This window comes from Dissoconium aciculare, assembly GCF_010015565.1.
Source record: "Dissoconium aciculare CBS 342.82 unplaced genomic scaffold K489scaffold_12, whole genome shotgun sequence".
Classification (NCBI taxonomy): Eukaryota; Fungi; Ascomycota; class Dothideomycetes; order Mycosphaerellales; family Dissoconiaceae; genus Dissoconium; species Dissoconium aciculare.
In genome coordinates, this window is record NW_022984962.1 from 666,565 (window position 1) to 680,299 (window position 13,735).

At 50.0% G+C, this 13,735-nt stretch overlaps 8 protein-coding genes across 8 annotated transcripts; 6 read left to right on the top strand and 2 right to left on the bottom strand.

The window, feature by feature from the left end:
* Positions 1–273: 273 nt before the first annotated feature.
* Positions 274–1,020, top strand: K489DRAFT_434048 (uncharacterized protein; the record flags this gene model as incomplete). The annotated part of the gene is made up of 1 exon (XM_033608546.1): positions 274–1,020. One exon carries the CDS (start codon positions 274–276, stop codon positions 1,018–1,020), a length of 747 nt encoding a protein of 248 aa, XP_033456980.1.
* Positions 1,021–1,166: 146 nt separating this feature from the next.
* On the bottom strand, positions 1,167–1,414 carry K489DRAFT_383500 (uncharacterized protein). The gene has a single exon (XM_033605616.1). The coding sequence runs from the start codon at positions 1,403–1,405 to the stop codon at positions 1,193–1,195; it is 213 nt and encodes a 70-aa protein (XP_033456981.1). The 5' UTR covers positions 1,406–1,414; the 3' UTR covers positions 1,167–1,192.
* A 102-nt stretch (positions 1,415–1,516) lies between these two features.
* On the top strand, positions 1,517–2,351 carry K489DRAFT_383501 (uncharacterized protein). Its single transcript, XM_033605617.1, has one exon. It carries the CDS (start codon positions 1,595–1,597, stop codon positions 2,327–2,329), a length of 735 nt encoding a protein of 244 aa, XP_033456982.1. The 5' UTR covers positions 1,517–1,594; the 3' UTR covers positions 2,330–2,351.
* Positions 2,352–2,565: 214 nt separating this feature from the next.
* On the top strand, positions 2,566–3,844 carry K489DRAFT_403958 (uncharacterized protein; the record flags this gene model as incomplete). Its single annotated transcript, XM_033607103.1, has 2 exons — positions 2,566–2,619; positions 2,714–3,844. A coding segment is annotated over exon 2 (828 nt), but the record flags the coding sequence as incomplete, so codon positions are not given.
* A 759-nt stretch (positions 3,845–4,603) lies between these two features.
* Positions 4,604–5,533, top strand: K489DRAFT_383503 (uncharacterized protein). The gene has a single exon (XM_033605618.1). It carries the CDS (start codon positions 4,612–4,614, stop codon positions 5,059–5,061), a length of 450 nt encoding a protein of 149 aa, XP_033456984.1. The 5' UTR covers positions 4,604–4,611; the 3' UTR covers positions 5,062–5,533.
* A 431-nt stretch (positions 5,534–5,964) lies between these two features.
* On the top strand, positions 5,965–9,229 carry K489DRAFT_62318 (uncharacterized protein). Its single transcript, XM_033608771.1, has 2 exons — positions 5,965–6,078; positions 6,257–9,229. The coding sequence occupies exon 2, from the start codon at positions 6,266–6,268 to the stop codon at positions 8,834–8,836; it is 2,571 nt and encodes an 856-aa protein (XP_033456985.1). The 5' UTR covers positions 5,965–6,078; positions 6,257–6,265; the 3' UTR covers positions 8,837–9,229.
* A 392-nt stretch (positions 9,230–9,621) lies between these two features.
* Positions 9,622–10,577, bottom strand: K489DRAFT_412623 (uncharacterized protein; the record flags this gene model as incomplete). Its single annotated transcript, XM_033607951.1, has 2 exons — positions 9,622–10,480; positions 10,534–10,577. 2 exons carry the CDS (start codon positions 10,575–10,577, stop codon positions 9,622–9,624), a joined length of 903 nt encoding a protein of 300 aa, XP_033456986.1.
* A 1,004-nt stretch (positions 10,578–11,581) lies between these two features.
* K489DRAFT_383505 (DUF803-domain-containing protein) lies at positions 11,582–13,729 on the top strand. The gene is made up of 3 exons (XM_033605619.1): positions 11,582–12,408; positions 12,473–12,764; positions 12,827–13,729. Exons 1-3 carry the CDS (start codon positions 11,985–11,987, stop codon positions 13,437–13,439), a joined length of 1,329 nt encoding a protein of 442 aa, XP_033456987.1. The 5' UTR covers positions 11,582–11,984; the 3' UTR covers positions 13,440–13,729.
* Positions 13,730–13,735: the final 6 nt, after the last annotated feature.

A 13,735-nucleotide genomic window follows, 5' to 3' on the forward strand; every position in this document is an offset into this window, starting at 1 on the left:
TGTGCCATGGCATGCAGAAGAGGGGTACAGGATACCGGGAATTATAGACGTGATAGCAAGATGATATGTACTCACCATGTATCATGGCCTTGTACCAAGTGCCAGCGCACTGGCATCGTGGCGCTGTGATATTCATTCGCTCGAGCAAATTGAACGAAGAGCTTCAGCCCTGTAACTATGTTCTCAGATAATATAAAGCTGCGGTGTGGTTGACCAAACAGCCATCTTCAAATTCAGGAGATTTAATGATTCTTCGACTATACACACTCTAAGATGCCTCTACCAGACCCCCTCCCCAGTCCTCTCACTAAAGAGATCGCTCGGACAAGACTGGTCAAACAGCAAGGATTGGATCCAATAACACCATACGAACGAAAGTATAGCCATGTGCCTGAGGTCTGGATTCGTAATCACCTCTGGGAGCAAACTTCCACCTGTTCCGAAGAGATCATCCAAAAGCCCGAATGTCGCTTACTGGCCGCAGATCGCAAAGCAGCATACCTGTGGGACAAGCCTCTCCTCTTCTGGTACTCCTACTCCTACCCTCACCAACCCCGGAAAGGCGGACGCATGTTTGCAGGCAACCCTACAGTGCGCTTGGCCTCCTTTGACCTCCGTGCCCAGTCCCTGTACCTGCATCTCCGTGGCTCTCTGACACAGTCACCATATCTCCAAGTGTGTACCAATCCCGAATATGTGGCCAAGGACATAACACGATACCTCAACTCAGGTATCTGCTCACCACGTGTCGTCTTGATCGATCCTCGCCCACGGCTTCGCGCGGGACTCCCGATTATCCACTATGACTCTGAGCTCGGCCGCTACAGTACCCGTATGCCTGCAGACGTGTCTCAACTTCGTGAGAGAGCAGGCATCTCTCCTGATCATTATTTGTGTCTGTGGGAGATCACGACAGAGGAGATTGTTCATGAATGGGAGTGGACAGATCCCAGTCAATCCTGGCATTGGTATGAGAATACCGTCGAGCCAGCGTTGCGCAAACACCAGGAGCAGAGTTGAAGTTCATGTACGATCGCAATCAAATTGCAAGTCTTAACATGTTGCTCTGAATGTTCAATGTTTGCAAAAATGCTTATTCATAATGCGCCCAGGTGTATGCATTCTATTTGTGTTTTGCGGTAGGCCACACCGAGCAAGGGATTTACAGCACCTGAGCGGTTCGCTGCCTCGATTATCTGACGCTCCAAACAAGCAGAGAGAGTTCCGATGTTTTCCTGAGTGGCTTACAATCTGAAAAATCTGAAAATTGGGACAAATGTACGAGAGGTCGGATGCAAAGCACGATTGAGCGCGCAACCACAGTGCCGTTTATCGAGCTGCTTAGCTTGCCGCTGGCGGCAATACATTTCAACGACATACTCAACGCTAGAATGCGAGAATGCATATGGTAGACAAGCAAGATTCAGTATGTATGTTTCTTTGCTGGGATTGTTTCGTTCGCATTTGCGCCAGTTAATCCTCTGCATACCTTGGAAGAGCAAACGAAGTTGACAAGCGCGGCTCCAAGTCAAGAGACTTTATAAATGAATGAGCACTGCCTCTGTTCCTCGCACGCAAAAGTACAGCGTCAAGAATGGATGTACGACTTGACTCTCCCAGGTCGCCCAACTGGCATTGGGCGGCCCACAGCGACGAACGCAGCGAGGACGGTCTGACTAAACACAATGCTATTGCACGTTTGATGATACCGTCCGAAGAAAGAGCCCATCCTTGGGCAAAAGATCATCTCCATGTCTCCAGTACACAGCAAGGACTACCCATGGGACTACGAGGGACTGGGGTCTGGAACGTGCCTCTTCTCCGATACTGGGATTCTGATTCCGGAAGCATTCCTCATCCCGACACCCGCCGCATGCTCGCCAGAGATTCTACTATTCGACTGGATACATACGAGATCCGCAAGGAAACTTTGCAAAGCCACCTTTATCCTACGATCAAGAAAGCAACGCCGTATATCTCGTTCTCGTCATGTGCTGGCTTCGTCCACCTCGATATGAAGCGCAGAGAGAAAGATGGCAAACACCAACGCTTGACTTTGATCGATCCGCAAACTCGTTTGCGTCTTCAATTGCCGATTCTGAAATTTGTCGACGAGTTCAAGCATTATAAATTATACAACCCGTCTCGGGCAGATGTCACGACAGGCCACTGGATGTGTTTGTGGGAAGTTACGCCTGAAGAAGTGGTGTGGACTTGGAACTGGGATGAGTTGAAAGATAACCCAGAATGGTACTGGGATGTTGTTGAGCCTGCACTGCGAACGTTCCAGGCAACTGGTCGACGGCCCGGAGAGCCTGAAGTACAGTAGATAGTACACGAACAAAAGCCGTTGTCACTTCTGATGACCCCGTCAACCTGAGAACGTTGTGTCGGATCGACCGATCTCGTTCCGGCGAGGCCCGATGTTCAATCCTTTTGTTTTATTTGGAATAAGAAATTGATACCAGTTATCGAAAGTGAGAGATTCCTTATTTTAGACCTCTAATCTGTCGGTGAACCACAATTAATTTCATTCGTGAGGAGTTTGGGAAATTCAAGTGCACAGATTTGTGTCAGCAACCTTGGAAGTCTATTTTACACATTCTGACTTCACAAAAGGTATCGTGATATACCGGCAATTGCTGGGCCAGGTGACAAATCAGCGAAGGAATCTTTCTCTCCAGGGCTGTCAGCTAATCCTGGTGAACGTTAGAAATCTACGCTTCGTTCACAAATCCAATTACAACATACTTCTTCTGCTTGTCGGATCTCAGATCCTCGTCAACAAGTCCTTCTCATAGTCTTTTAACTATCCAAGTCCAAGTTTTGAGCGCCATCGTCCTGATGGCTCAATTCCCTCCACACGCTCCGGTTGGCAGGGATGACAAGCTGTGCACAAATGCTTCGCACCAATAATTTTCAGTCACTCTAACACCTGAGTTTCTAGCAGCAGCCGCCGCGCTGGGTGATATACCTTGGGATCAATTGCCAAATACCCAAGTGCTGTATAGATCCATGCTTTGGGGCCATCGTCCACCATTTCTGCGCATCGAACCAATAACGGTACTTGAGCGGACGATTGTCGAAAGGCGACGCCGACTGTTCAACAACTCAGATCTTCTACGCGAGATCTGGACAAGGTACGCCGTCGTCACATGCAAGCGCTGGAGCAAGAAGACAATCACCAAACGCCATCAGATTTTGCGACAGGCCTGGGGCAGCGACATCAATCTCGCGGGTCGACCAGACGTGGACGCCTTCCGTGAAACTTGCTGCTCGTCCGATTGGACCGACAAATCTGCTCAGCGAAACGCGATTCTCTGGCCTCACGTCAATCTCGAGGACTTGCAAAAGCCAAGGAACTTGCCGTTATTCTTACAAAGCCGCGCACTTCACCATCCTGGAGAGTTTGCGGGATCTGATCGAAGTTCGATACTATGTGACCTGCGTAAAACACTTGTCTTGCAAGAGACAGAATTTCCGGGATACCTGATGCTGATGGCTTCTGCTGAAACTCGTGAAACATACGGCAAGTTGATTCATCTCAGCAAATTTTCGAAGACCATGCAGACGGCAACAAGTGGTTTTTACCTTCCAATGCATCTCGGAAACATATTATTAGAGATTCAAGACAAAGTCTGGTCATTCCTGGTTGCGTGTGCGAGGGGAATTATGCACGACATGTCAGAATACGGCGTCTTCAACTCTTTGCCAGATCCAGGTGTCCCGACGATAGCAAACTACGGTCCAAGCAACTCTTGGTCTGACGACGCTGCAGAGGCAGCTTATCGCGTCTCGACATACATTGGCTTCGCAAAACTTGAAAGGCTCATGGCTGCTACCCGTGACGCAGCAATGGATCATTTCTGAGCCATGAGAGAAGATCCCGATTACTTCATAGATTCAGTTCTTGCTTTGTATCCCGTGGTGACTAGGACTCCTATCACAGAGCCTGATGGGGGACGAAGATTCTTAGCTTTGTCTATGCGAACATCGAATGCATTTGTCATGGCATATATCTGGAACTACCTGCATAGGCTCTTAGCAGATTTACGACAGATGCAAGGCGATGAGGTCGCGATCACTGGAGTGCTTTCAGAAAACGATATCCAGGCTTTAGCATATCTCAAGCACGCACTTCAGTGCCATATGGACAATCAGATTGATCTGTTCTGGGAGACCTGTTACAGTGGACCATGTTACTGCCCAGAGTTCCAAATATTGCCTCCTGGTTCGAGCAATTTGAGACGGCTCTATGACTACCATGGCGTACTGACAGGGGTTGATCTGAAGATGATGCATCTTCTGAATTTCATCTTCACCAAGGGAAGTGGCTTAGGCGATCAATGCTCACACTATGCTAGGATGGCCATGGTTATCGAGGAAGCACATCGCCTATTCGAAGCTTACACAGACAGTTCCAGGTTTTTGTCATACTGTAGTGCGGACCTTTTGGCGGAACTCGCTACCCTTGCAGCGTGTGTGTGTGAAGTTGAAGAATTTCACGAAAATATGGGTCTATTGGTCGACTACCCTTCCAAGTTTCAAAAGCATAATGATAAGACTTTGGGAGACCTTGCGAAGCCTCTTACTGACTCTCAACCCGAATATATGAGAGTTCTTGCCCAAGATGTTCGCGCAAGGAAGTACGGCAAAGACGAGAGCAGGTCCGCTCGTCCAGCCATGAGACAAAGGACTCGTGAAAATGTTGATCTTGCTCGTCAATCCGAGCAAAGACTCGACTCCTTATGGGCAAATTTTGATCAGGTCTTGCGGAAGTATGGGCTGGCACCATTTGCTCCTGATGCACGTCTTCTTGAAACGATTCAGCGGACACCGCCATGGAATGATTCGGAACTGAGCAAGACCTCAGCCAGAGCGCCCCTTCCACTCGCGCAGAACCTCACACTCGCAGAGGACCTCAAGGCTTGGTACAGAGATTTACAGGTCAACAATGAGCGCACACTGGAAGGCGCTCAGACGACAGCTCCAGCCAAAATCAAATTGAAAACTCGAGGCGTGGGCGTGGGGCATCGCTCTGTGGGAATTCAAACGAGCTGACCATCGACTGAGTCGGTGACACCGCCATCCACCCTCCACATGAATGCTCGCGCCTTGAAAACTTTCGAGGCCATATTATTCACTCCCGGGCCGAGTGCCGTGCCCGGAGAGATCCCCTGGAAGAATTTCGTAAGTGCAATGGTCAGCGCGCTGAGCGCGGGTTTCCGAGCGGAGAAATTGTACGGGTCGGTCTGGAAGTTCGATCCCTTAAAAATTGCGGTTGAGCGGAGTCGCAGCAGCATCATCTTCCACGAGCCTCATCCAAGTGACAAGATTCCTTATCGCACTGCTCGCCGTCATGGCCGTCGTCTGACTCCGGCGTTCGGCTGGACTGGGGAAACCTTCGTCCTTGCAGAGAAGGTCACGTTAATTGCTCAGAAATTCTCAAAGGGCGCTGCTGTGGGCTTCAAATCTGATCGATGAGATGCTGCGTTGATCACGCTTCGCCTTGACTTCTGGTATCTCAAAGTATGACCAGGACTAATCTCTTGTTTTCTTGGTTTGATTTGATTGCGTTAGAACTTTTGAAAAGTGGAAAGGGTGATGCAGGATTGTTCCGGGATACCACTTACCGAGCATTTTTTGTTTCAAGCCACAGGCCGACGCAGCTACACGAGTGTTTGTATCAATCGCGAGTGTACTTCGTCTTCATCGCGGGGAAGATTGGAATGGATTTGTTTTGCTTTGAAATTTGTATAGCAAGACGGACAGCACTTATTTTCTGTTCATCGACTTTCGACACGGAGTTAGCTCCGAAGATGCTTTCGCTGCATCATTAAACGACTTACAATAACTTCTTGTGTAGCAATCGAACGTATTGTTCCTCACCTCCAACAAATGTAACATCGCCTAGGTGCTTGCTGCAGAGGACCTGTTTCATGCGCATTCCATGCGCAGTTGAATGGAACGCCCAAAGATCGCACCGTGGACGAAAATGCGACGTATACCAAAGTGAAAGAATCACGGAATGTTGCATGAGCACGCCACCCAAATTCACTTGTCAGACAATCCGCAAAGGTATGAGAAACCTTTTTACATATACATATCATTTGTAGGTGTTTCGCTATACATTGTTACATTAATGGCCCGGCCCAATCCATCAGAATCTGCTTCAACTCGCTTGTACTTGTTCTCCTTGAGAAATTCTCAATTATTGTTTTACCGCCTATCTTACTATACTGTCTTCACACTTCAGCCAAGCGAAATGGTTCAGCAGACGAATTCCGCAGACGCAATCAAGATGGCTTGCCATCTCGCTTCCCCTCTTGCGAAAACGAGTATTCAAGCGGCAATCCGCGGTGAAGTGTCCCGGGATGATGTGCCAGACACACGAACACGATACCAGCTTTCGATATACCGAGGAAGAGTAGCACCTTTGAACATCAAGCCGGTTGCAAGTATCGTGGAAGTAATCAACAGACGACGCACAAACGTATTTGAAAATTACAACGCGCTGCGGGAAATCTGGCATCGACACGGTTGGACAATTTGCAAACGCTGGGAGAAGAAGTCAATCAAGCAGCGGCAAAACGTTCTCAAGCAGGCTCAGGCTGGCAGCATTGGCAGCAAACATCGACCGGACCTCACGATTTTCTGCATGCTTGCAACTCGTGGAATTTGGCAGGATCATCGAGATCAGCGAGATGTCGTTCTCCTGCCTTTCATCAATATTGAGGATCTGCAGAATCCCAGGAATCTCATGGTCTTTATGCATGCACGAGCGACCAATGAACCTATTGCTTTCGCGCATATGGAAGAATTTCTGTCACTGTGCGATTCGAGGTTGACGCTGGAAATCACTGATCTGGCTCGACCGTGCTACCCAATGCTGTTCAAAAAGGCAGGAAGTGATCAAGAGTACGGGAGATTGATTGACATGAGGGACTTCGCGGATATGACCCCGGGATGGCTCAAAAGCAACGAAGTTCATCCTGTTGGCGTTGGTCTGGAGATCCTGGAGAGACAAGACAAAATCTGGACCTTCCTGACAGCTTGTGCACAAGGTATTATGCATGATCTGCCAGGTGTTCGTATCCTAGAAGCCCCGCAGTGTAGTCCTATCCCATCACCGCCAGTCGACTTTCGCTTCGCTTCATGGTCAGATGCAGCAGAGCTGTTACCCTACAGCGCACCAGTCAGCATCAACCTTGAACGAATGACAAGACTTCTGTATGCCAAATGTAATATTGAGATTGAACATTACTGGTCTCTCCGAGAGGATCCAAGTTACTTTGTCGAGACGGCTCTATGGCACTCAGAAACACCGCTCGACAAGAAATCGTGGCCACTCTATGTCTCGAACGCAATGTGGGCTGCGTTTCACGATCATCGTGTCTGGATCTGTCTATTCTCGATATCTAGAGACTTACTGGCTGACTACGGAAGTGAGCCCACCGTATATGATTTTCAAGACAGAGACAGTTGTCGACCACTCATGGCGATCTTCGTCTTACTCCAAGGCCATCTCAAGTCCCGGATCCAGAACTTGTGGCTATCTTTCTCTTCTTCGCCACGAGCGATGGAATTCCTGAGTAAAGACATCAACAATTTCCATGCAGTCCGTTACAATTCGTACGATGCCGAACTGAAAATCATGACTTTGCTGTGTGCCATCAATGGCGCGCTGTCTGTTAGTCTTAGCAGCGACAAGAGCGTCATTCGCTTGACGATGATCATAGCAGAAGCACAACGCCTTCAAGAGACTGATCATCGAGCCTCATCTGCAATCTCCTCGGCTATGGCAGCTGATCTTGCAGAGCTAGCTACTATTGCTGGTCCTCTGCGCCAGATCATATTGTTCCTTTCCAACTATGCCACCACCACCAACGACGACGTGCCCGCAATTGTGGACCTAGACATGCATTTATTCTATCAGATTAGACACGGCTTAGTATTGGAGGGGACAATCCGCGGACCCAATATCAAGAGCGTGAAGTACACAAAGAATTGCGGTCAAGATCCAAGCTGGTTTGCTTGCCCTAGGGATAAGCCTAGAACCCGAGAGACAGTCGAGCGGATGCGACAGGCCGAGAGCAGATTGGATGTCTTGTGGTCGCATTTCGACACATGGACCGAACGAGAAGGTCTGGTGTCTTTCGTGGACCGTCTTATCGGACTGCCGCCGAGAGTTCTGCACAGAACTGCGCCCTGGAACGAATCCGAGATCATGGAACTTGTTCCAAAGAAAGCGTCCCCACAGACAGTACAGGATCTCGCCGATTTGTATCGCGATCTTGAGGTCAACACTGAGCGTACGGTGAACACACCGATGCCAACTCAAGCGAAGATCAAACTGAAAACCCGGGGTGCGGGTGATCGTTCGTCAGAAAATGAATGCATTGGCGATCGCTCCTCGGGCGAAACTAAATCCTGCAAGGCGGTCAGCGCCGATCTTGCTTCCTCCCCAGTCCTCAAGGTCAACAGTCGCGCCCTCGAAGCCTTCAAGATCCTCTTCTTCACGCCCTCGCCAAATGCCATACCAGGCGAACTCTCCTGGAATGACTTCATGTACGCCATGGTCTCCGCTAGCTTCAGTGCGGAAAAGTTGTACGGTTCAGCATGGAAGTTCGATTCTGTAGTCATAGGGGACGCCGCCAATATGGCCGACGATAAGTTCAGTAATCGTAGCATCATATTTCATGAGCCGCATCCGAGCAATAAGATCCCATACTGGATCGCACGTCGGCACGGCCGTCGCCTCACACGTGCGTATGGCTGGACCGCTGAGACATTCGTGCTCGCCGAGAAGACCGTACCTGCGAATGAAAGCGTGTGAAAAGGACGCTTTCGATGAAATCCAGCTTTTACTCAACGGCGTCTCGAGACCCGATCATGGCTTGAATACATCTCCTGTTGGTGCGCCTTCGATTTGCTTGGATCTGAAGTCGTTCTTCGCTTGGCTTTGATCTATTTGGTTTTCCTTGATTTTGCTAGATCGATTTGCTTGGTTGCTTTACTTTGCTTGCTTGATTGGTTCGGTTGTTCGATATGGTGCCGGAAATTTTCTTGGGTTTGAATTCGAGAAGGGAACATTCAGACTTGCGATGTTGTATTGGAAAGAAGTCCCGGATGGATCTCCCGAATACCCTATTGCAAAGACCATCCGACTCCTGCGACTAATCGGTCTTGAAACTGTTCGTTACATTTTTCCAGGTTCCGACTAATTGGGTCTCGCTCTTCGACGTCAGGTTTGGATGCACATCGCATCACCTCGCTGATACCCGAAAATAATGCATCGTTTCTCCGATTTCCTGCTCAGCTCATCGATTTTCAAGCATCGATCATCACTCGTCGCGCTCGACTTTCAGCTCGTCTCTAACGAGAAGCTGATAGTTCATCTGACGTCCCTGCTCGACTCTTTTGTACTTTTACGCTTGGCTTCGTCAGTTCCTTTCAAACCCGTTTCTGATGCGCAATGGCGCAAGATCCGCGCACTGGCTGCATCTCTCCTCCGTCGACGCACCTACAGCTTCAGTTTCTCGCGTTTTGCGAGTTTTGCTTCACATGCTTTTATGAATGATCCTGCACTGCAGCTCCATTTTCTCATGTTTCAATTATTCATTACCTCGTGCCTTTCATCATGCTTCTATACCGCTCGATGACCTCTCTGCGCGCATCGCCCAATTCCTCGCGTCTCTTCAACGATCCCGCATTCGCCGGGACATTGGCGACATTGACCTTCGCCCCATTCCGGACCTTAAATTTCTCCTTGGGGATGACCTTGAGCGTGGGTGGGGCTTGCACCACATCATGTAAGCCCTTGGGTTTCTCTCGACGTTCTTTCAACACCGCCCAGGGATCCTCATCGTCGTCCATCGCCGTCTCGCCTAGCATCCGCTTCCTCTTCTTCCGTTTTCCTTCGGGGAATGCTAGACTTTGACCTCCGAGCTCCGTCTCCTTCTCTTCTGCTAGTTCCTCCTGCTTCTCTTGAAACTCCTCAATGGCGTCCTTGCGTCGCACGTCTTCCTCCCGCCACTCTGCATACATTTTCTTTAAGCGCTTCTCCGTCTTCGTCTGTCGCTCCTTGATCCCATCGATTTTGGTATTCCCCTTTCGCGTGAGCCCTCCCATAGGCAAAGCCTGATCTACTCGAGCAGCGAAATCGGCAAGCCGCTCGCCGGGTTGGATTTTCAAGGTAGGATCCGATGTGATTGTTTTGCTCGGCATAGTAGGCGGAGGCGGCGCTTCCTGCCCGAGTTTCTGCTTTTTCGATTTGCGTGATGCTCCATCGTCCAAGCCTGATCGCGGCTTCACGCCCGCTTGCATCTGCATGAGACGTGCAAACGCACGTGGGGTATCGTCTTCGTTGCGCGCATTTCGTTTCCGCTTCTTTGGCTGATCGCTGGATTTTTTCGTGAAGACCGTTGGGTGTTCAAAGGCTGCGAGAGGTTTTACTACAGCTCCTGGCGCAAGATCGAAACTGTTGTCTGCTTAGCTGGACTGACTCCCTGGTTTGCAGGAAGAAGAACCTACTCTTTTGCGCCACCGGTACGCTTACGCGTATGCTTGTGAGGCATGTCGATCAATTATTCCTTTTCAATTGAACCCTCCTTCACAATGCTTAAATTTCCGCAAGACGTCGGTCGGTGATGAATGCGATTGACATTGTCCTCGAGACCACAATTTTTCAATTCGTGATTATATAAGCGAGCGTCGGGCTAAAAATTGGATGGATCGAAACCGAGCGGCGCCAGAACCTAGATTCTCTACCATCATGCACACTACCAGGAAGGTGGCTGCTCCGGGGCAATCTATTTTGTTACAGTATTCTCTCCTAGCAATTCAAGAGATCTATCAGCCGCGGTCCAGGTTATGGAGAACCACTTTTGGATTGAGGATATAGCAGAGCCATGTCGTGGGTATCGTAATACAGCCCAAATATTTCGCCCACCTCCAGGGCTGGCTCTCATTGGATTTTCGATGCCACATGTTTCAGACGGGTAATCGGTACCTGCAGATATGTCTCGCACGTTATTACACTGTGGTAATTCGAGATGCGCCACATATTGCAGGATGGAGCATTGTCCATTTGCATGTCGGAGATGACGATTGGACTCTGATGCCTGCAAGTGATGTAGACACTTTCGCATCGTCAAACGACAACGTGTACACGATCTCTCCTCAAACATGGTGTGACTACCTAGGTAAGGGGAAATTCAGGGATGGCGATACATGTACGAGTGTTCATCCAGTAGCCAGCGCCAGGGGGGAGGAGGGATCGCGCATCAGTTCTTAGGACACGCGTTCTCGAAATACCATTGGAGGGGAAGAATCGGCAGAGACGATGATACCGATAGGCCGCGTATAATGTTTCAAACATATGTAGCATGTTACTTATTACGCAGTTCTGCATTTGACGGTGCATTCGCTTGTCGCCAGGGTCACGTCAGACCTATTTTCTTGCTGGATGGTGCGAAACGCTCAAACGGTGCCATTCGATCGGATTCACGCACCCGCCGTTTTCTGTTCCTATTTTGGCCAACATCACGCCAAAGGGCGGGATTTTGCTTGCTAGTCAATCGGCCAGCTAGCCACCTCGGACGTCGCGCCAAGCTTTGCTCCAGGAACGACGCTCGGGATTCTCGACAGAGGTCTTGTGCTCTCGTTCTCTCATTGTGCTGTACTGCGCATTTCGTTCGTTGGTCCCAAAACTCAACTCCTCGATAAACCCGTCCGCTCTCGCCGTTGCGTCGTGTCCGGATATTCTTGCATCTGCGTCGCACACTCGATTGGCCGCGATATCGCACATCTGGTCGCCCTCGGTGTGTCTGTCGCTACCGAGACCATCGTCGGCGCTCGTGAACATTTGCGCCAGGCTGCGCAGTTTTGCTCTCCGACCTCCACGGCATCCACGGCGATAATATACTCCTTCCTCGTACTCTCCTACAGGACTCAACTCCTCGCCGGTGACCTTTCGAGTCATCATGGAAGACAAATACGTCGGATTGGCGCTGGCGGTTTGCAGTACGCTAGGCATCGGCGCGTCCTTCGTCATCACCAAGAAGGGCCTCAATGCAGCGGCAGAAACACACGGCTTTGAGGGCGATGGCTTCGCATATCTAAGGAATCCTATCTGGTGGGCGGGTATCATCACGATGGTGGTTGGCGAGGTCTGCAACTTCTCGGCATACGCATTTGCACCAGCGATCCTCGTCACCCCGCTCGGCGCTTTGAGTGTCCTCATCGGCGCCGTCCTGGGCAGTTATTTCCTCGGTGAACAGCTTGGGATATTAGGGCGGATAGGATGCGCAATATGTCTGATTGGCAGTGTGGTCATTGTGTTGCATGCGCCGGCGGATGAAGAGGTGGAAGACATTGGGACGCTGTTGAACTACGCGCTACAGCCTGGTAAGATCAGTTTATTGGAGGAGATCGCGTGCGCATACCGGTTGACTAATAGATACTTTCGCAGGCTTCTTATTCTACTGCACCATCGTGGCTGTCTTCGCCTTCGTCATGATCTACAAGATCGCGCCGGTTTATGGAAAGAAGAACCCCATGATATTCATCAGCATTTGTTCCTCTGTCGGCTCCATCTCGGTCATGGCCATCAAAGGATTTGGTGTTGCTTTGAAGCTATCACTCGGAGGAAACAATCAATTCTCAAACCCATCAACATACGTCTTCGCAATCACGGTCATCGTTTGCATCTTGACCCAGATGAACTACTTTAACAAGGCGTTGACCCACTTCAATACGAACATGTGAGTATCAAGCGCGGAACTAGATCGTCATCAGAAACTTCAATGCTGACCCATTCCTCCAGCGTAAACCCTCTCTACTACGTAACATTCACCACCTGTACCCTCGTCGCCTCCTTCATCCTCTTCCGCGGCTTCAATACAACCGACGCCATAAACACAATCTCTCTCCTTTGCGGTTTCCTCACCATCTTCACCGGCGTCTACCTCCTGAACCTCTCCCGCGAAGACCCCAACGGCAATAACCTCGGCATCCGCCAAGGTGACGAACGCGGCCAGTACCAACATGTCGATGGAATTCCCACGGACGGCCTCGCCGGTCTCCAAACCCGCCTCTCCATGCAAGCCCGACGCAGTGGCGACGAGAATCGCCGCCACAGTGACAGCTGGAGTCTTCACAGCGGGAAATTCGCCAACGGCAACAGCAAACGAAAACCCAGCAATAACGGCGATCTTTTGCATAATTACGACATCGAGGCCAGTTCGCCGCATAATCTCACGGGGTTGACTGGGGATAGCGACGATGAGGAGGATAACTCTTTGCCGTCAAATAGGAAGCGCACGTCTTTTGATGAGGGCAATGGGAGGAGGTTACAGGCTGAGGCTGGCAGCAGCTCAAGAAATGGGTCGAAGAATTCGAGAAGTGGTGCGACAGGGGCAAATGGGACTCGAAGGTAGTAGAGGGAAGGGGGAGAAGGATGAGAGGAGGGTTCTCTCCCCCTTTCGTTCTTTTTATGTTGTTCGTATCTCTTTTTTTCTTTTCTTTCTCCCCTCGATTGGAAGAAGAGCTATGCATGACTTAATGATAATGCCCGGCTCCTGGATGCTGAAAAGTACATTTTCTCGTTTCTCCCCTCCTAGCAGCACAACAGTGGTGACTGCAAGATTCGGAACAGACGGGACGTTGGAGCAGAAGAGGTCACAGAAGCCCGGATTTGATGATTTGGTGAATGACAACGCGATCTCACGTGACT

What these genes read in the sequence shown, in the direction of transcription:
- K489DRAFT_383500 (XM_033605616.1), bottom strand. Translation starts at nt 1,405, where the DNA reads ATGCATTCTCGCATTCTAGCGTTGAGTATGTCGTTGAAATGTATTGCC.
- K489DRAFT_383501 (XM_033605617.1), top strand. Translation starts at nt 1,595, where the DNA reads ATGGATGTACGACTTGACTCTCCCAGGTCGCCCAACTGGCATTGGGCG.
- K489DRAFT_383503 (XM_033605618.1), top strand. Translation starts at nt 4,612, where the DNA reads ATGAGAGTTCTTGCCCAAGATGTTCGCGCAAGGAAGTACGGCAAAGAC.
- K489DRAFT_62318 (XM_033608771.1), top strand. Translation starts at nt 6,266, where the DNA reads ATGGTTCAGCAGACGAATTCCGCAGACGCAATCAAGATGGCTTGCCAT.
- K489DRAFT_383505 (XM_033605619.1), top strand. Translation starts at nt 11,985, where the DNA reads ATGGAAGACAAATACGTCGGATTGGCGCTGGCGGTTTGCAGTACGCTA. An exon ending in GAACTACGCGCTACAGCCTG is followed by an intron (nt 12,409 to 12,472) that starts GTAAGATCAGTT and finishes ATACTTTCGCAG; the next exon opens with GCTTCTTATTCTACTGCACC. An exon ending in ACCCACTTCAATACGAACAT is followed by an intron (nt 12,765 to 12,826) that starts GTGAGTATCAAG and finishes CCATTCCTCCAG; the next exon opens with CGTAAACCCTCTCTACTACG.